General features: G+C 39.0%; 1 protein-coding gene across 3 annotated transcripts in view; it reads left to right on the forward strand.

Moving 5' to 3' along the window:
* The window catches only part of top3b (DNA topoisomerase III beta), a 64,602-nt gene that overhangs the window by 36,662 nt on the left and 7,605 nt on the right, over positions 1–20,335 (forward strand). For 2 of the 3 annotated variants that reach the window (XM_023273345.3, XM_023273344.3), the window contains 7 exons: positions 4,281–4,435; positions 4,613–4,718; positions 10,474–10,620; positions 11,365–11,538; positions 14,072–14,200; positions 15,278–15,427; positions 17,398–17,498. In XM_023273345.3, the coding sequence (XP_023129113.1) occupies positions 4,281–4,435; positions 4,613–4,718; positions 10,474–10,620; positions 11,365–11,538; positions 14,072–14,200; positions 15,278–15,427; positions 17,398–17,498 (962 nt within the window). The remainder of the gene's footprint in view (positions 1–4,280; positions 4,436–4,612; positions 4,719–10,473; positions 10,621–11,364; positions 11,539–14,071; positions 14,201–15,277; positions 15,428–17,397; positions 17,499–20,335) is intronic. The other variant, XM_023273347.3, reaches the window with a different exon arrangement.

The following is a 20,335-nucleotide window of genomic DNA, read 5'->3' on the forward strand; positions in this document are numbered from 1 at the left end:
GGTAGCTCCATGAGATTATGCGGACTTCTTACCTGTTTTAAAAATGTTTTTATATTTCATGTTAAACTTCTGCCACATGCCCTTCTTCCCCGCGGGATTGCACCTAAATGAAATAACTTAATAGTCTACTATTCAAACAGTTTTCCTGTAATATTATTGTGATTTAAACTTACGCATTGACCCGGGCAGCAATGTTCTCCCACACCGTCTCCCTCTCTTTTGCAGCTGCATCTGTTGCACTTCTTTCTAAAAACGTGCTCAAACTCGCTATATAAGCGCATTAAGATTTCCAATTCAAACGGTGTAGTCCTCCGCTTCCCCGTTGCGACTCGTCGAATCGGCGCTCCATTGATACTGGCTTTTCAGAGTTGTGGTGCACGCGCTTAACTCTGGGTGAAACTACTCTGAGTTGATTTAACCAACTCAAATCAGCCGTTGTGAAACCGAAAACTCAGAGTTTTCTATTTCAGAGTAGATCAACTCAGAGTTCAGGGTTAAACTCAGAGTTTGTTGAACCTGCTTCGTGAAACGGACCCCTGGTGTCCAGCATGTGAAGTTTGGGCCAGACTGCATCATGTACAGCAGAGATATAAATATTTAAATTTTCATGGCGAAACATCAAAAGTTGCCGCGCTGCCACAGACATGCCCTTTCACTTAAAATGAAAATTTTGATAACTTTTGATCATTAAGGCTTGCTGTATGTACTGGTCGAATTTGAGGTGAATTGGAGTTACACCCTAGGAGAAGTTCACTCTAGAAAAAATCAAAAATGGGCAAAATCTGACATTCAATGCAAAATATCACACTTCCTGTTGGGTTTAGGGTATGGGTCCTTCAGGCTTTTTTTGTTTACCCTGACATGCTAAACATCCCTCCCAAATTTCATGCCTGTAGGTCACACATGGTTCAGGGGCTTAATTGCAGGTGGCACTATAGAGCCATTTTGCCACACACATGCGCAATTCCAATAAAATATAAAAATTTTCACCACTTCTGATTTTTCTACAAATTTTCATGAGTTTTTGAGCATGTTCAGGCCCTCAAAAATGCGATCATTTTGGCCGGGAAAATAATAATAATAATAAACCTAAGGGTTTCAATAGGGTCATCCGCACCGTCGGTGCTCGGACCCTAATAATAATTCCTTGCATTACAATAGGGTCCTTCGGCATCGTCGGTGCTCGGAACCTAATAATAAACCCTAGGGTTTCAATAGGGTCCTCTGCACCATCGGTGCTCGGACCCTAATGAACAGTAATAGTGGTACTGCGCATATAGGGGGCATATGAACACACAGAGGGAACGTACAGACAGTTATTTGAGTGATGTTTTGTCTAATGCAACAATGCAAAGTCCAGTTCACAGCTATTGTAACAGTGGGGTATGGTGAGTGTCTCTGGATGGGGCAGAGAGAGGAGGGGGACAACAGTTTAGCAGCCTCACTGTCTGAGGATACAGGCTGTGGACCTGTCTGGTGGTTGAAGCTTGTATAGACCTGTACCTTTTACCTGAAGGCATCAGGTGGAACTGTTTCAGGTGGTGTTGATCACATATGAAGTTGTGCACTCTCCTCAGACAGCAGGTGGTGTAGACGGCAGTGATCGCTGGAAGAGTAGTCCCAATGATCTTCCCTGCTGTTTTTACCACCTGCTGGAGTGCCTGCTGATCAGCCTTAATGCAGCTGGAAAACCACGCTAAAAATCCAAAAGTTAAAACACTTCTGATGGCACAGTTGTAAAAGTTCACCATCAGCTGCTTTGGGATTTGGGCACTCCTCAATTTCCTTCAGTAGCACAGATGTTTTTGTGCTTTCCCCACAGTTGAGGAGGTGTTAATGCTCCAGGACAGGTCCTCCAATATGGTTACTCCCAGGTATTTGAAGTTAGATGCTCTCTCCACCACCTCACTGCCAGTGGAGAGTGGAGAGTGGTTTTGTTGTCCATTTCTGCGAAAATCAACAATAATTCCCTCTGTCTTCTTGATGCTCATAACCAAGTTATTGTCATCACACCATGATGTCAGATGTTGCACTTCAGTCCTGTATGGTGTGTCATTGTAACTGCTGATGAGGCCGAGCACTGTGGTGGAGAGGTGTAGGGCCCGAATATCCGAATATTTGGTCCGATGGTGGTATTCGCCCCCCCGTCGGACGTTGCGGAGCGGACCAAATATTCAGATATTCGTTATTAATAGGGCCCGAATATCCGGAGCCCAGAAACTGCTATTCAGGCCAGCCCTAGAGAGGTGGCGGAGGAGTCGTGTGAACAGAGTGTAGAGCAATAGGCTTAGCACACATCCTTGGGAGGCTTTGGTGTTAGTGAGGAGATGTGCCAATCAACTCTCACACTCTGTGTGCGGTTTTTTAAGAAGTCCACAGTCCAGTTTCACGGGTGTTGTTTAATCCCAGGTTAACGAGTTTGGCTCAGAGACTGTGGAGCCGAATTGTATTGAATTCCGAGCTGAAGTTGACGAAGAGCAGCTTCGCATAGGTGTTTTTGTGCTTTAGATGTTCCGGTAGTGTATGGAGCACAACGGCGATGGCGTCCTCAGTCGATCTGTTCTCCCTGTATGCAAATTGGTATGGGTCCAGTGTTATAGTCGTTTAGACATGTGACATTCGACTGTTTGGGAATGGGCGCTATTGTGGCTGCCTTGAAGCTGACTGGTACCCATGCTGTGGACAGTGCCAGGTTGTAGATGGAGGTAAAGATTAAGTTTAAGAACTATTGAGCTGTGCATGAATCTGTTCTCCTGTGAGCCACGTATGACACAAGCTGTTGATTCTCAGAAACTTGTTTTCTGATTCTGTTGTGGCTTAGGGTCTTCTAGACCTCTTCCTGTCAGAGATTCCCCCAGTTTCTGAATGCCTTTTGATGGTGAAGAAATTGTACTCGCTGACACCTTGACTTTCTTTGCACTTTCTCTGTAGGAAAGATCTAAGTGTTATGATGGTCAGTCTCTGTTCTATTGGTAATTGCCTTTCTCTCGCCATTTTTATAGCAACACTACTTTCTGCAGCACAATAATGTTCAAATAATGCTCGAGAGTATGGTGCCACTGTGTGTTCCAATACTACTTTTATGCAAACAGAGGGGGTTGTAAGTAATGAAGAAGAGGGAGAACAGAATAGCAGACAGAAAACAGAGAAACAATGCATAAGAGAATCATCAGCACTTTGGAGGTTGCTGAGGCCAGTCTCCTCGGGTCAGAAACATGTAGCTCTGAAGCTATAGTTAGCAGCAGAGAGGACAAAACACAAACTCTGAGAAAGAGAAGATGAAAAATGATGTACAGTGGTGGAATATAGCTGTATGAAGAAAGAAAGAGAGGATAGGGTTAGAAGTGCTCACTGTCTCATGGGAAGCATCCCAGTCCTGCTTAGAAAAGCAGCATGAATAAAGAATAGTTCAAGATCAATCACCTTAGCAGCCCCAACTATAAGCTTTATCAAATAGGAAAGTGTTAAGCCTAATCTTCAAGTAGAGAGGGTGTCTGCCTCCTAAACCCAAAGTGGGAGCTGATTCCACAACAGAGGAGGTGATAACTGTGAAGCCTCTGCCTTCCATTCTACTTCTGGAACCTCTGACAGCTAAGACTAAACCCAAAATGTGACAGCACTCTTGTGAGAAGAATAGTTTAAAATTTTATTCTGGATTTTACAATAAGTTAGTGAAGATAATTTAATCAAGGAAAAACATGATCTCTCCTACTGCGTTTTGGAATGTAGCATTTTGCTGAGTATTTCTCAAAGACGGACAGTGCATTTGGAATTTATCAAAAACAAGTTTTTGTGTGTAGTCATGGTAGTCAAGAAACATGTCTCCCAGTTTCACCAATCTGTTTTTAATAAACATAAGGCTCCATGGCAAAGAGATATAAGACAAGTCAGGCATTGATAATAACTCAATACTGGTTAGATGGATTAAATGATTGCTGGTACAGGAGTTTTACCAATATTAAATACTGATATAGCATGTACACTTGGTAGACTCTTTGGATCTATTGCCAATAACAAAGTTCAGCATAAAAAAATCACCATATATTGTATCTTATGGAAAATACTGTACGAAATTATCTTTAGATCTTTTAGTCTAAGATAGCTTTGCATTAGTGTGAATGAACTGTCTAAAATCTTGTAAAAATGCAACTCTCCTTCTGTGGAATACAATGTGAGTCCAGCTTAGGAATTTCAGCCATCACAATAGATAAGCATTTAGCTCTTGGTTTTGTGATAGTGTAAGAAGAAGAGAAAACAATCTGATATTTGTAATGTCTCAGGCATGGGTCCCCAGCATGCCATGCAGATTGCAGAGCGCTTGTATACACAGGGCTACATCAGCTACCCACGTACTGAGACGACCCACTACCCAGAGAACTTCGATTTGAAGGGAACACTGAAGCAACAGGCCAATAATCCCTTCTGGGCAGAAGAGGTAAGGGCCACTGTGGAGCCAAGGATACATAAAAGCATCTATGGCCCATTACATTCAAGGACAGCAGTGTGTGCATACATAAATGGATTCATTGTATTTATAGCCCTAAGCAGGCAGTTAGAAAATATAACTCCAATGTCGTTCCAAATATATGTAGGATTTTTACCTCTTCATCAGGTGAAAGCCTTGCTTTCAACTGGATTAAACCGACCCCGGAAAGGAACTGATGCTGGGGACCATCCACCTATTACTCCAATGTGTGCTGCTTCAGAAGGCGAATTGGGTGAGTCATACAAGCAATATAATAAATATAAAATAAATGTCATCTCAGGGACCAAAAAGTAAGTGCAAGTCATCAGTTGTCAAAGGAGACATTTTACTATACATGATGTCCTAATGAAGGATGTATTTATGTTGATATCAATATGTATCAATCAATATGTATATATATTGATGTACAACTGTAACTTACAGTCTTACATTCTCTGCTTGTTCAGATGAATGCAGCCAAACTGCGTAGTCTAACATACTGTGACCTTCAGCATTTGTCTGTCACTTAAAATTACATTTTTATAGCTGGGTCATTCCAGAATTGGAGGACATTTTATGCCCCACCCATCAAGTTTCAAATAATCCATGTACAAAATACCATAATATGCAGTTGTTGTGTAAATATACTTTTCCTGAGACCAAAACTAAAAAAAAAATGAGAAAAGAATGTTTGAAAATATTTTTTTAAAATACCAAATAAATCTGGGGTATCCCCTAAAACAGTGGTTCTTAACCTTGTTGGAGGTACTGAACCCCACCAGTTTCATATGTGCATTCACCGAACCCTTCTTTATTGAAAAATAAAATATGATTTTTTTCAAATTCAAGACATAGTTATATGTTTTACTGGTGCACAAAATGAACCGTGCATTAACATCACTTGTGTTCTTGTATTCCCCATCTCCATGCAGCTTAAGGAAGTGTTCCTTTAGTTTTGCCGGTGCTAGACTAGAATTGCTTAACTTGGCATTGCAAATCATGCAGATAGGACGCTGACTCCCATCACGTTCTGTTATACATGTGAATCCATGTTGTACATATTCGTCCGACCACTTTCTTTTTTTGCTCAACATAGTTAGTATGGATTAAAATATTAAGAAAGAAATCACACGACGTACCATCACAACAGTCACAAGTCGACTACTGAGCGCACCAAATTCCCTGCAGCACAGATTGGCCAAGCAACGTAGCGTGATCACCTATAGCCAGTGATGGCCAAGCAGGGCGTGTCATCACGAATCATATGAGTCGGCTTTGTGTCTTGACCTCCGTCGAACCCCTGAGACTGACTCACCGAACCCCTAGGGTTCGATCGAACCCAGGTTAAGAACCACTGTCCTAAAATGTCAGTTTTGTCTTGTCCCATCTTCCTGATGACCAAATTGAACCCCAAATGAAAAAGTTAAGATGAAGTTTAAATCTCCTTTTTTTGGTGTTACTTTTTTCATGGGTGTCTCTTGTAATTGTGGGATCTTTATTTTTAATCACATAATATTTTCAATAACACTTATTATGCATGGAATGTGTTTCCCAACACATGCATGCAACCCTGCTACCATATCTTTTTTAGCATGGTAGAAGAAGAAAACAGTGAATCACATGATAGCTTGAATAAACATCCTTAAACAGTTTTCCACAAGAATGGATGGAGCAAAGGTATGCTCTCTCTTCTATTTTTTATATTTTCGTAACATTGTCAGCCTTGATTGAATGTCTCAATCTACCTCATGCAACTCTGTTGTGCATATTATCAGGATAAGACAAATTATTTTTTCTTTTTTCTTTACTGTTTTACAAAAGTAAGTTTGTCCTCTTGGTCAGCAGTAACAGCTAGCTAAATAACTAGCTTCTACTCTTGAGAAAAAGCTAATATTAGCATGGATTTGTGACCCTGTTACTTGCAACCCTGTTACTGTGATTAGAGTAACAGTTGCACTACGTTAGCAGGGTTGCATCTCCTACAGTTTACACAGAATTTCAAAACTATTATTTATGGTTCAATTCAATAATTTACATTATCTAAGACAGAATTTTGTTAATCTACATATTTTAAACAGATTCCTGAATTTTACAGACTATATTGTTTCCTTTTATTTCCTAATGGTAGTCTAAATGGATTATGGTTGCAGCAACTGCCTTGATGGAATTATTGACATATACTAAAAGTTTAAGAATGCCCCAATTTATACTGTTTTTTTGTTGAAATTCAAGTCATTCAAGTCCATTGAATAGCTTGAAATGGTACAAAATAAGTGGTGAACTGCCAGAGGTTTAAAAAAAAAACAGGTAAGGTTACCCAAAACTGAAACATAATACATTTCAGAATTATACAAAAACGCGTTTTTCAGGAAACAAGCCTAGTTGGTCAGGGGTTCCTCCTACAGCAAGACAATGACCAAAAACATAAGTCCAAACTTTGCCAGAACTACCTCAGGAAAAAAGAACAAGATGGTAATCTTGAAACCATGGAGTGGCCAGCACAGTCTCCAGACTTAAACCCCATGGAGCTGGTTTGGGATGAACTGGACAGAAGAGTGAAAGGAAAGCAACCTACAAGTGCCACACATTTTTGGGAACTTCAGCAACAGAGTTGGGAAGAACTTTCTGAAGAATATTTGATTTCCATTGTGGAAAGAACAATGACACAAGTAGTTCTGGGCAATATGGAAAAAATCATATATCACGATATGGATTATTTTATATCACGATATGGATTATTTTATATCACGATAATGATACATATGATATACCACAATAAAGTACGTTTTCAGTTATTCTCTGAAAATTTTGACAAAAATGTCATTGTTTACTTTTCTCCATGAAACTTCAACCTGTTGCTAGGGCTGGACCCGAATATCCGAATATTCAGTCCCCATGGTGGTATGCGTATATTAATTTTGAGTCCCCAAATTTCATTCTTATGTGCTGTAGTGTCACCAAAATCCCTGGAGCCATCAATTGGTTCCTGTTGATCACACTACAACTCCTGGTTTGATATTAAACACAAAATCAGAATTTTAAGGAATTTTCATTATTTTATTATTAAAAAAAATCAATAACTTCACTCTTATGAACTGTAGTGTCACCAAAATCATTGGAGCCATCAATTGTCTCCTGCTGGTCATACTACAACTCTTGGTTTGATACAAAATAAAAAATCTGAATTTTAAGGAATTTTTTTATAGTAAATAAAATTCAATCACTTCACTTTTATACACTGCAGAAAAAATAAACTCCCTCCAACCAGCAAAGGGGTCTACTGATCATACCTTCAGGTTTTTTCTTCCAAGTATTGTCCGTACAGTCCTTAACTTGTAAAATATTGCTAGTGGTTTAACATTAAGGTTTAAATGAAACAATTAATGCTGCAGCCTTGTAAGAAGGCATCTTATTGTCTTTCTTCCCAATCATCAGTACTTGAGGAGACAGTTTAAACAGTTTAGTTTGGTATATTGGTGTTATCTGATACTCTCTTTGGTGAGGATTCCAAGTTCCATTACCATTCAGTATCATGTATTTGGAAAAGCAGGTGCACTGTGGATATAGTACCACATACATCAAGAAATGAGCCTTCAAAGCTAATTTACTCATAATCCTTAAACTTCACACACAAGCTTGCAGACTAAATAGTGTGCACGACTTCACATGGCAATAAACAACCCAAATAAAATAAAAATCAGTTACTGTCGGTTATTAATGTTCCACAATCAACCAAAAAAATGGATGAGCACTTTTATCTGTTACAACAAAAAATATTTGAGATATATAAGAACAATTTCCAGACTAATAAAAAATCCTTAAAATCATGAAAAATAGTTAAATATCAAATCAAGAGTTGTAGTATGATCAACAGCAGCCAATTGATAGTTAGACAGAGTGTAATCTTTCTGCAGTACATAAGAGTGAAGTTATTGAATTTTATTAATAAAATAATAATAAAAACAATAATATAATCAAAAATCCTTAAAATTATGAAAAACATATTTAATGTCAAACCACGAGTTGTAGTATGACCAGCAGGAGACAATTGATGGCTCCAATGATTTCGGTGGCACTACAGTATAAGAGTGAAATTATTGACTTTTATTACTAATGGAATAATAAAATAATAAAAAATCCTTGAAATTATGAAAAAAAAAACATTTAATATCAAACCAAGAGTTGTAGTATGACCAGCAGGAGACAATTGATGGCTCCAGTGATTTTGGTGATACTGCAATGCATGAGTGCAGTTTTTGAATATTTGAATATTTGTGTAGTGTCTCTCTTCGCTGTTGCAGCTGTTTTGCAATTTGCAGACAGTCCCCATTCACTCGTTGCACAGCCGACTGCTCATAGACACCAGTGTAATTTCTGCAGCTTGAAAGACAGTTACTTTTGATAAAACTGGCCTTGTAGCATATTGTCCAGCTTACAGCAATTTGAAAGAGGCACAGTTTATGTTTTGACAACGTATATCTCATGAGTTATTTATGCCGGAAGTCCGAATCTGTGAATATCTTTCCAACTTTACCAAAGTGGAACTTTTGCAAGATCTCGCAAAAGTTATTGCGGGATCCCGAGAAAGTTTCTCGAGATCCCAAGAAAGTTTCTCGGCATTCTTCCTGTTTGGTTTTTTTCTCCATGTCCCTTCCGGGGCTCCGTATATATGAAACAAAGTGGTTATTCAGAGAGAATGTTACCTTCTTTACTTGATAGAAAGGAATTCTTTTTAATAAATGAATTGATGTACTTTTTCCAGGTTCCTTAGTGTTGGCAACAGGATTGCGCCAAGTATAGCAAACAACAAATAAAACATGTAATATAAATGGTATCACTGCTGTGTAAGCTGAGCCAATCAAGCCTTTGATAGTTTATTACCTATTATTGATGAATACGTAGCAGAAAATTGTAAAAGAGGTTTATTTTTCAAAAGGTTTTAAGCCCAAACGTCCTCCAATTCTGGAATGACCCACCTACACTTTAAAAGAAAATTTTACCTGCGTTTATATTTTTCAAAGCTCTGCAATATTATAAAAGAATAATATGCACTGACAATAAGCAATACTTGCTGCAGCAAAACTGCAACCACAAGCATGACAGTGCCAAGATTATAATCATTCCGTGCTCCTGTTCCTGGACTTTACAGGCAGTATAGCTACTGAAATACATGGCAAGAACAACACTATGCACTGACAGCCAGAGCCTGAGTTTTATGTGAAAGTATGAAAGAACAACTATGAAGAAAACTACATCACAAACAGATTGCTGACCGGACAGGTGTGCAGCCACATGACAATCAATGAAAAGGTAACATGACAACAGTAATGAGGGATTATATGTGTAATTCCAGTTAAGGCTAATTATATGAACAACATTAAAAGAACTTGTAAAGAGCACACTTTTGTCACTTTTGGCCTTCTGCAGCATGACTCCATGTGGAAAGAGCCTGTTTTCACAAGTAAGAAACCAAATTGTGAGACTGCTTCAACACAGGAAACAGAAATTACAAGACCAGCAATAGCAACATAATCTGAAACAAAGCTTCAGCATTGAGTAGGTTGCACAGGAAGAGCCTTACTGCCAGTAACTGAAGACAATGCCAAACACAACTATTCACACAACACTGCAATTGAAAAACAGACATGGTTTGAACATGGCATAGGGATTATATTGGGACACTAGTATTTCACTGTTGCGGAGACAGTGTGAAGTACATTGCATAAAAAAAAAACATTGCTCAATGAATGGCACAAAACTGCAAGATCAAAGTGTGCAACAGAACATACAAAGAAGCCTGATGAATATTGGCAATGCTTTCTTGAGTCAGATGAAACCAAAATTAATGTCAGATGGGGTCTCACATGTTTGGTGTAGACCTGGTCAAGACCACCACAGTGGCTGCATAGTGCTGACTGTAAAACACAAAGCCTAGACAGAGCCCTTAGATGCATTTCTTCATGTTCAGTTTCTAACCCTGCTTCTTTCCCTTGGTGCTGTTTTCACAGGAAGTGATGGCTGGCGGCTATATGAGTACATCACAAGGCATTTCATCGCCACTCTTACTCAGGATTGCAAGTACCTACAAACCACTATAGACTTCAACATTGGCAAAGAGGCCTTCTCATGTAGTGGAAAAACCCTCATATCACCAGGTAAAGCCAGCTGAAATTGGCACTGCATATTCATAACATCAAGTGCCAAGAATTTTGCAGTAGTTTTAAATACAGTTGGACCTTCAGTCACTTAGAGGTTGTCAGTAGCTCAGGTTTCCGCAACTTACATAAATGTCTTTTAAAGCTACTTAGCTGGGATAAAATATTGCTTTATAATATATTTTACATCTGTTACTGGTGGTATAATCAATCCACTCCATGTATTTTGATAGCTTTTTTGTTAGTGACTAGAATCCTGTAATGTTATTTGGGCTTCTCTGGGTGGACTGATTATACTACAGTTCTCTATTGAGGTTTAGATAATTTAAATTAACTCTCAAGACAATTAAAATTTCTTTATAAAATGGACAGACTTGGTTTAATCTTTATTAACTTAATTATTTTGTTTGTGTCATTGTATTGATGTGGGCCCTTTGCTTCATATTCCTGGTTTACCAGATTACAATGATCTGACAAGAGTTTAGAGTTTCTGGTTCTTTAAAACTGCTTTAGAATTCATGTGAATTCAGCTGATGTCAGAGCGACAAGTCCTGAACGCAAACACATTTTACACATTATTGAAGTCCTGTAAAATTTTGATATTGCCACCTGATTTTTAGAAGTAATTTAAACCTAAGTGTTAGTTAAACGGAAGGTAAGAAGACCTTTGCCAAAAGACTTAGTATTTCATGTCTGAATAGCTGGTGCAGCCTAATCCTCATTAAGTGTATGATCTGTTTTCAGGTTACACAGCAGTTATGCCATGGCAAGGTATCCCTCTGGAAGAGGCCATGCCAGATTGTGAACGTGGAGACAGTTTCACAGTAGATGAGATCAAGCTGGTGGAAAAGCAGACCAGCCCACCAGACTACCTGACCGAGGCTGAACTCATCACCCTCATGGAGAAACATGGCATTGGTAAATCTCAGCACTGTCTATTAAACATTCTATAATTTCTGATTACAGGCATGGCAATTTTCCGCCGTTCCGCGGAAATCCGCCATTTTAATTTTCAAATTGATCATTTCTGTGAATCGTCCAAATCCGTTGAGAAAATTTTTAGGGGGGGTGAGGTATGTTTTTGTTACTCTTGCTCCCGGTTTTTGAGAAGCGCTCGGCGTTTCTCCCGCAGCGTAACAGACAAAGAGAACGAGTCTAGCTCCTGCTGCATTGTAAAAGGCCTTGCGATTGGTCGAAATTGATTAGCTGCCAACGATTGGACCAATCAAATTGCTCGATGCATTCTTTTGTTACAATTCATGGCGGCATGTTCGTGTTGGAATTTTGAGCTATTGGGATCATTTTCGGTGGAATTATGAGGTTTTTATTGAAAGATCAAGAGTCATCGGTGCTAGAAATAGATAAAAGTGTCAAAAACAAGTTCCGATGGAATTGGCTTGAGAGAAAAGTCATTAGAGTCATTTAACAAAACAATGGGTATTTGACTCATGACTCAGGGCAAAATAAATCCCTGATAGTGTTTAAAGAGTGTTCTGTAAATGTAAAAAAAAACTGACACAGCTGACTCCATAGAGCAGGGGTCACTAACTGGCGGACCACGGTCCGGATCCGGACCCAGACGCCGTCTTATACGGACCGGACCTGTAATGAGTAAATTGTAACGGGATTTTAAATTTGACCGGTCGCTTCTGTTTTACCGGCACAGCTTTCCCAGTGTTTACGGCATTAGTTAGCAGCTCAGGAAACACACAGACCAATTACGTACGAGTTCAGCCATCCCACGTTACACTACTCAGCCAATGAAGTCTCTGCATTCAGCTGCTAAACATCACAGCTCTGCATTCAGAAAACAGTTGAGAGGTGAGAGACAGACAAAAAAGGAAATGAATAAAGCGACACCGAGAGGGAAATAGTCCTGCACATGCTGACCATGTTTGGCTCTACATACAGCTGGAGGCACCTTTCTCAACTATGAACATAACAAACATGACAAAACTGAATATGGTTCCAGACTGACCAATGAGCTCCAAATGTGTTTGAGAATGACCCTGACACCATTCAGACCACAATACACAATTCAAAAAATACTGGCAGGGCAAACTGCAGCTCAGTTCTCCCATTAAGCAGCATGGGATATAAGGGGAGTAACAAGACAGGGGAAAAAATCTAAAAGTGTACAATTGTCTACATTTTTTGAGATTTAGGTATTGTTAAAGATGTATATAAGCTGGTTTGGGTTGTTCAGTCATTATTTTTTCAAGTTCTGCACTTAATTTTAAGATGTACAGTTATATCAAAATTCATTTGTTAGTAAATGTCAAAATGTTTTTGAACCGTACTGAATTTATTTGATTTGATGGTCAGCTATTGATTACATGCACAGGCTAATAAAACTTCTAGGTTACATCAATATATATCGCACTAATTGAAGGCAGACTTTATGATGTTTCAGACCTTTGCTTTAATACATTTTCCCTGACTGGACCACTTTGAATTTTAGTTGAATACCCCTGCCATAGAGGAAACTGTGACATTAGAAGTGACTTTGTGACCAGTGTAGAACTCCAGTGTAAATAGTGTTAAAAGACCTATAGAACTGTAAAAATTGTAGGACTAAATGCAGTGAGACATTGAAGAAAAAGTAAGTTAACTTTTCATTAAATTAACTTATTCATTACAATCTAGTCTTCTGTAATTCTATGCATGTTTTTCATTCTAAATCAACTCTATTTTACTGAAAACCTCTCGGCTCAAGGGGGGGGGGCTGCGCCCCCCTGGACCCCCCCTGAAGATTGTATACCGAACATTTTCAGCTGAAATCAAAATTTGCTATTGCCATGCCTGTGATTAGGTCTTCAAATTGAAAGGGTTTGTATGTGTGTGTGTGTGTGTACACACCAAATGTTTTATTTTTTCATAGCAGCAAGTAGTTCATTTCTAAAAGCTGAGGATCTGTGTCACTGAGGCAGTCCTATCTTGGACTACACCTACTCTAATTCAAAGCTAGCCTTTTTATCTTGCCATTATATATGTAAATCAGTAAAAGTCCTGGCTCACTACTGGTCTTTATTAAGCACAACATTCAAAGATTTATTTGCCAAAACATAATAATTATTGACCTGCACAGTGGCTTGGTGGTTAGCACTGATCCCCGGTTCACGTCCCAGCCTGGGCCTGGGATCCTTCTGCATGGAGTTCGTGCATGCATGGGTTTTCTCCGGGTACTCCGGCTTCTTCCTACAGTTCAAAGACACGCTGAGGTTTATTGGTAATTCTAAATTGTTCATAGGTGTGAATGAGAGTGTGCTTGTTTGTCTCTATGTGTGGCCTTGTGATAGTCTGGTGCCCAGCCAAGGGTGTCCCCTGTCTTCACCCTAAGTCAGCTGGGATAGGCTCCAGCCCAACCGTGACCATAATGAGGATTAAGCGGTGCATAGATGATGGATTGATAATTATTTAATAGATTTGGGCCTCTGTCTTCCTCATTCAGGTACTGATGCCAGCATCCCCGTCCACATCAATAACATTTGCCAGAGGAACTATGTGACAGTAGAGAATGGACGCAAGCTAAAGCCAACCAACTTGGGCATTGTTCTGGTACATGGCTACTACAAGATAGGTAATTTGCCTTCAGTGAAAGCAAATTGTCTTACATGTATAATGGATTTGTAGATGACCATTTACCATGGGATTTTCATACCTTGCAGAATCATCTTTGTAAGTTCCAGGAACTGATGCAGTTAGTACTAAATGGTCAGTCATTCAGGACATGGACTCAGGCAAAGTAGTCCTTTTCATTAACCCTCTGAACTGCTCCTGACATATTTTTATTCACTGTGGACTCATTTTGTTAATGCAATATTTATGTATTTATTTTATTTAACATTTATTTAACCAGGTAAGTTAGTTGAGAGCAGATTCTCATTTTCAACGACCTAGCCAAGAGGCAGCACACAAACAAGATGAACAATAAAAACGGATCACATGTACACCAAAGACAATACAATATAAAGTCCTGCACCTCAATGGAAACTACAACCATGACTGTAAATAGAGAGAACTAAAAAATTGCATTTCTTTGATTGTTTATTTTACAAAAATTGAAAATACTTGGAAGTACCGGAAAAAATATGCTTTACATACTGTAGATATTTCTCTATTTGGATTTCTTTTTTCACTCTGTAAATGCTGCCTAGCTGAAATAATCTCTGACTAACTGAATAGTCCTTGTGAGGTAACTGTTGGTTACAGCTGAGTGACCAGTGGCTTCACTGGTGTGCCCAGGAGTTTGACTTTTTTGTTTGTTTGTTCAGTAAATGGTTAATTCTGTGCAAAAGTTTTAAATGAAGCATGTAGAATAAAGGATTTCTGATGGAATAATCATGATTTTAAGTTGAAATTTTATCAACTTCTCTGACATAATAGTCTACATGTGGTTGACTGTGGTGGAGATGGTCAAAAAGCTGAAAATATTACATTTTTGTGTTTATTTATAGTTTGTGGTTCTAATAATTGGTGTAATCTTAACATTGTTTTAAAGGCAGCATAAAAATTTAAAACTCACTGGCAGATTTTAGGATTCCGAAGGTTAAAATACACAATCTACTACAGTGATAATAGAGACTCGTGGGTTAGTTTTATAGAATGCCATTAAAATACCAATGACTTGTGGCTTGGCTGTATGGATGTCTTGCAGATGCAGAGCTGGTGCTGCCAACCATACGTAGTGCTGTGGAGAAGCAGCTGAACCTTATTGCCCTGGGTAGGGCCAACTACCAACAGGTTCTGCAGCATGCACTGGATATCTTTAAAAGGAAGTTTCACTACTTTGTGGATTCCATCACCAGTAGGTTCACAACAGCCACAGAAACACAATGTGACAAGCTGCTTTGTTTTACAGTTAAAATTTGAAAATGTCTTTAACATTAGAAAACCCTGTATCCTTTGGCTTTTTTCTGCTGCTTTATGGACCCAACAATCAAAAATATAATTTACAGATTGATCAGTAAAATCTATTCAGGAATACATTATAAGGCTCTCAGGTTTAAATTTGTTGGCATCTCTGATAAAGTCACATAAAATTCCTCCATCTGTTTTCTTTAGAACCAAAAGGAAATGGGTTAGTTTTTCAACTCTTTAATAATCAAGTCATTTTTGTTTCAGATAACCAAAAATAAATGTGGATATATTTGCTATATTTTTTCTTTTTCACAGTTTTCACAGTTAACCTAGTGATAACAGCAGAGTAGTCTGTTAGCTATTTGATTCTTTTATACCATACTGATGGCTTTAGCATAACTGTGTGTTGTTTCGAACATTCCCCTGAAAAATCCAAGACTGGTTTACAGTTGTGTGGAAAAGTTTGGGCAACTTAGTTATTAAATGATAATAATAATAATAATGGATTAGATTTATATAGCGCTTTTCAAGGCACTCAAAGCGCTTCACAATGAATCCATTATTCATTCACACACATTCTCACTCGGTGGTGGTAAACTACATTTATAGTCACAGCTGCCCTGGGGCAGACTGACGGAAGCATGGCTGCCAATCTGCACCTACGGCTTCTCCGACCACCACCAGCATTCACACGCATTCATACTCCAGTGTGAGTAGCAGCACTGGAGGCAAGGTGGGTAAAGTGTCTTGCCCAAGGACAAAACAGCACATGCCTAGGACAGAGCGGGAATCGAACCGCCGACCTTTTGATCATTGGACGACCCCCTCTACTACCTGAGCCACAGCCGCCCCAAATGAAATGAAACAAAAAGATCCTCATGAACTCGTTAAGACTTATTTATCCTGTTAGGACTTTTTTAAATTTAATGAGAGATTATCAATTGATGAAGTTTCGAGATCAGATGGTCTCTGACTCTTCAAATAATGAGGTAGTACTCAACAGCCATGAGCTGAGCAACTAAAGATCTGAAAATAGACCTACCTGGTGCCTACAAAGTAAGAGAAGCCATACAAAGATATCGGAGTACGTCCAGCCTGCAGTTTCCACTAAAGAAAGAAATGTCAGTTAAGGGGAAGTGTGAATGACTCGATAAGATGCAGAAAAATATTAAAACTGCTTTAGGGTCATGTAGCAGCCCATGGCACATGAAATATTGCACAGATAGAGGGAGGAATGGATTTCACTAACTTCACTGACTGTCCTCTAGTTATTCAGGAGAGTGAAACCTGAAAGAAGCTAGCTTTGACACAGAACAATGATCCAAAGCTTCTGAAACTTAAAAATCGATGGAGTAAGGCTGTAAGCATTCTGCATGTGCAAGACTAACTAAATTAGCTAAAAATCTCAGAACTAGTACAGGGTGTAAAAGTTGGTGTTTCAGAATGTAACATGTCATAGCCAACACAACCACCCACAGAGAGGAAGGTGCAGGTTGAGGGGATTTCTGACATTATCCATCTGCTATGCAGCTTGTTTAGACCATAAATCCATCTTATGGTGGCTACGTACATAAATTGTCTGCAAGTCGTGATTTGTGCTTGAAGGTATAGTTACCAAGTAGTAACTTATTAGATTGTTCAAACATTTGCATATGCCAGTTACTTTTTAATTTTTCTATTCTTTTACCTTCAAAAGATAAAAAGTAACAATACATGGAAAAGCATTTCCTTTTTTTCATTTTAGCCCAGGCAAGTACTGAGCAAAAATGGTAAAGCTGCCAGGTAATGGCAATGACAAAAATGAGTGATCATTCAGAAACAGCATTTCAAAGGTGGACGTGAATGCAGTGTACATAAGGCTTAAAGTTTTAAATTAACTGATTGCACATTAGCAGTACTGTTTGTTTTATTTTACAGGCATGGATGAGTTGATGGAGGTCTCATTTTCCCCCATTGCTGCCACTGGAAAGCCCTTATCCCGCTGTGGCAAATGCCACCGCTTCATGAAATGCATCCAGGTCAGCAGATATGTGTAAACTAGTTGTAGAATTTGCATGACTACAGATTTGTCTACAACAAGACCCTAGAGTGACCACCCTGTGTAGATTTGAACTCAGAAAATGCTTGGTGGTTCAGGAGGCCATCAACATTTTATCAACTGGTTCAGACTACTACAGGTAACATCACAAGATAAGATGATGGGGTACCACAACCTCTTTTGCAACAGAAAGCATGGGGTAAAGAACAAGGGGTTTCTGTCTTTTGATGTATATATTTGAAAGTTTGGGAATCTAACAATGTATGCCAAGTAAATTATCAGTAACCTTCCTAATATTCTACATTGTGATAAAATATATATATTATCACAATCACATGGTTTTATAGTCCACTCCCAAATACGTTTTTACCTTGAAATCTCCAAAGCACCATTTATGTTCCCGTTTGAGACCACATAATGTCTGACTGTTAAGTTCTGGCCTTCAAAGTTTGGCTGATGTGCTCCCTTTATTACCATTTCAAGCTGATGATACAACCATTTTGAAATTCATGAATGAATCATGTGGCTGTTGATATTTTGGTCATTGCCACTGCATCTGTATATGCAAAGTGGGTTGTGTGCAACTGTCAAGTGGAGTATTCTAGTGAAAACCAAAAGCTAACCCTTGTCTTTTGGGACATACGTAATGCGAGAACCTCAAGGAGGGAATTTAGTTTCTCAGATATTAAATCATCAATCGTATTTGCTAGATTATCATTTTCTTTCAATGCCTGCCAGTTGAGATTGTTTGAGCCAAGTTTCTTTTGTGTATGGAGGCTAAGTTAGAGAGTAGGAAGAGGAAGAACGGACTTTGACAGTCATTAATACTATTTCTCCAGCGTTTCCTGTACAGGATGAAATGATCTGTGACTGATGGCCTCCTCTACTTCTTCTACTGGGAGGTGGTTGTGTGGAGAGTAGCAGGAGATGATGACTGTTTTAGGGTTTCCCTTAAACACTACAGTGACAATGCTCTTGCTAACTCTCGTGACATTTGTAAGAAGGGGAAGGGGATGTTTTTTAACTGCAATCCCTACTCTGCTGACTGATGCTCCGGCTTTGTTTTTCCAGGCAGATGCAGTAAATAGCCTGTTTGAGCCAAGATTATGGGCAATTATTTCGGGATCACTTTCTTCATGTATGTGTTGGTGTTCTTGAATGCACAGAGGTGAGATGTTATAGGTGTTGATGTGCTTGTTGAGCTCATCTCTTGACAATTGTGATGAGAGAGTACGACAATTTAGAGTGCCAATGAAATAGGGTCTCTTTGGTCGGGAGAGTCCCTTCATGATTCTGACATTAGAGGATACCCATCCGGAAGAATTTCAAGTATCTTCTTCATTGCAAGTTGTTGAGACCTCTTCTCATAACCATGCAAGGACTGAGTAGCACGGGCTTCAATCGTGGAGTTGTAATCGGAAATCATCGTGTATTTCTAGTAGCAGACATGCTACTCCAGTGTTGCCAGATCTCGCGATAGAAACAAGCGACCAGCTCTGTGGAAACAAGCCCAAAACAAGCCCAACAGCTGAACTGCCACATCATGTAAATGAGACGCCTCTTGACAACAGTATAAATATATACATTTATTTTCGTATGCAGTAAATTGACAGTAAATAGTCAATATAACCTTTGAATAACTTAAATTTTTATACTCTGATGAAAAGAAACTTGGATTCTAAAGCTCTGATTAAAATAAAAGACATTTGGTCCAGTGTATTATGACTTCTTTGTTGGTCCAGGTAGATCCAATTAATTCGCCTAGATGAGCCACAGCACTGGTGGATGTGTGAGATAGGCTGTGTAAGTGGCTATCTTTAGCACCTTTGTTTGTCTTGTCTTGTCTCGTTTTGTTTTGTAGTGGTGGAACCAATGTCCGTAAGCCTCATGGATGAGAATAGTGCAGAGGTTTTTTTGTGCTTTTCAGTGCCAGCATGCTGTGTTAAATGCTAAAGCTGCACGGTGAGCCCGTATCTCACATTTGCAAAATCTAGGGTTGGCACTTATCAGAAATGAAAATAAAGGACACCCGCCACGGTTCCTCAGGGCCACTACAACCCAAGGAGTGGTATATTTAATTTTGAAAAAAACATTTTTTTCTAAATCTTAACACAATTAATGTATTAACTTATTTATAATTAATAATAATAATAATAATAATTTGCCTTTATTTGTCACAAACACATTACAGCACTGTGAAATGTTGCTTTTCGCTTATCCCAATCGGGGTCAGAGCGCAGGGTCAGCCATAGTACAGCGCCCCTGGAGCAGGAAGGGTTACGGGCCTTGCTCAAGGGCCCGGCAGTGGCCGCATTGGGGTTTGAACTACTGACCTTATGTAGTGCTGTTAACATATCAGAGTTTTTCTTTAGATAGACAAAGGCCATTTATTGATTACATATAGGCTATTTAATAAACGTCTATTAAAAACTTAAAAGCATTAAAAAATAATAAACAATTTAGACATTTATTGTGTCACTAGTGCAGAGTCTATGGCCACATCAGCATGACTACAAGCATCCACTGGTAAATTCACAACCATATACTGTAGGAAATCTAGCTGATCACATCATGATGTCCCTTACCATATCGACTTCAGGAGATTATTGGGGTATGAAAAACTGTGACACTGCTGGTTGGGTCCTCTCTATTCTCATGTTTCTTACATGTTGGTCCCCTGATGCTCCCTTACGTCAGCCAGTCCACCATGAGCAACAGAAACGTGCAGCTGACACGTTATACAGTTTGCCCTGTACCTATCGCCACTAACGCTGTCTAGCCAGGGGTTTAACTCTTCCAACTTAACGTCTGTACTTT

This window comes from Amphiprion ocellaris, chromosome 6 (genome assembly GCF_022539595.1).
Source record: "Amphiprion ocellaris isolate individual 3 ecotype Okinawa chromosome 6, ASM2253959v1, whole genome shotgun sequence".
Taxonomy (NCBI): domain Eukaryota; kingdom Metazoa; phylum Chordata; class Actinopteri; family Pomacentridae; genus Amphiprion; species Amphiprion ocellaris.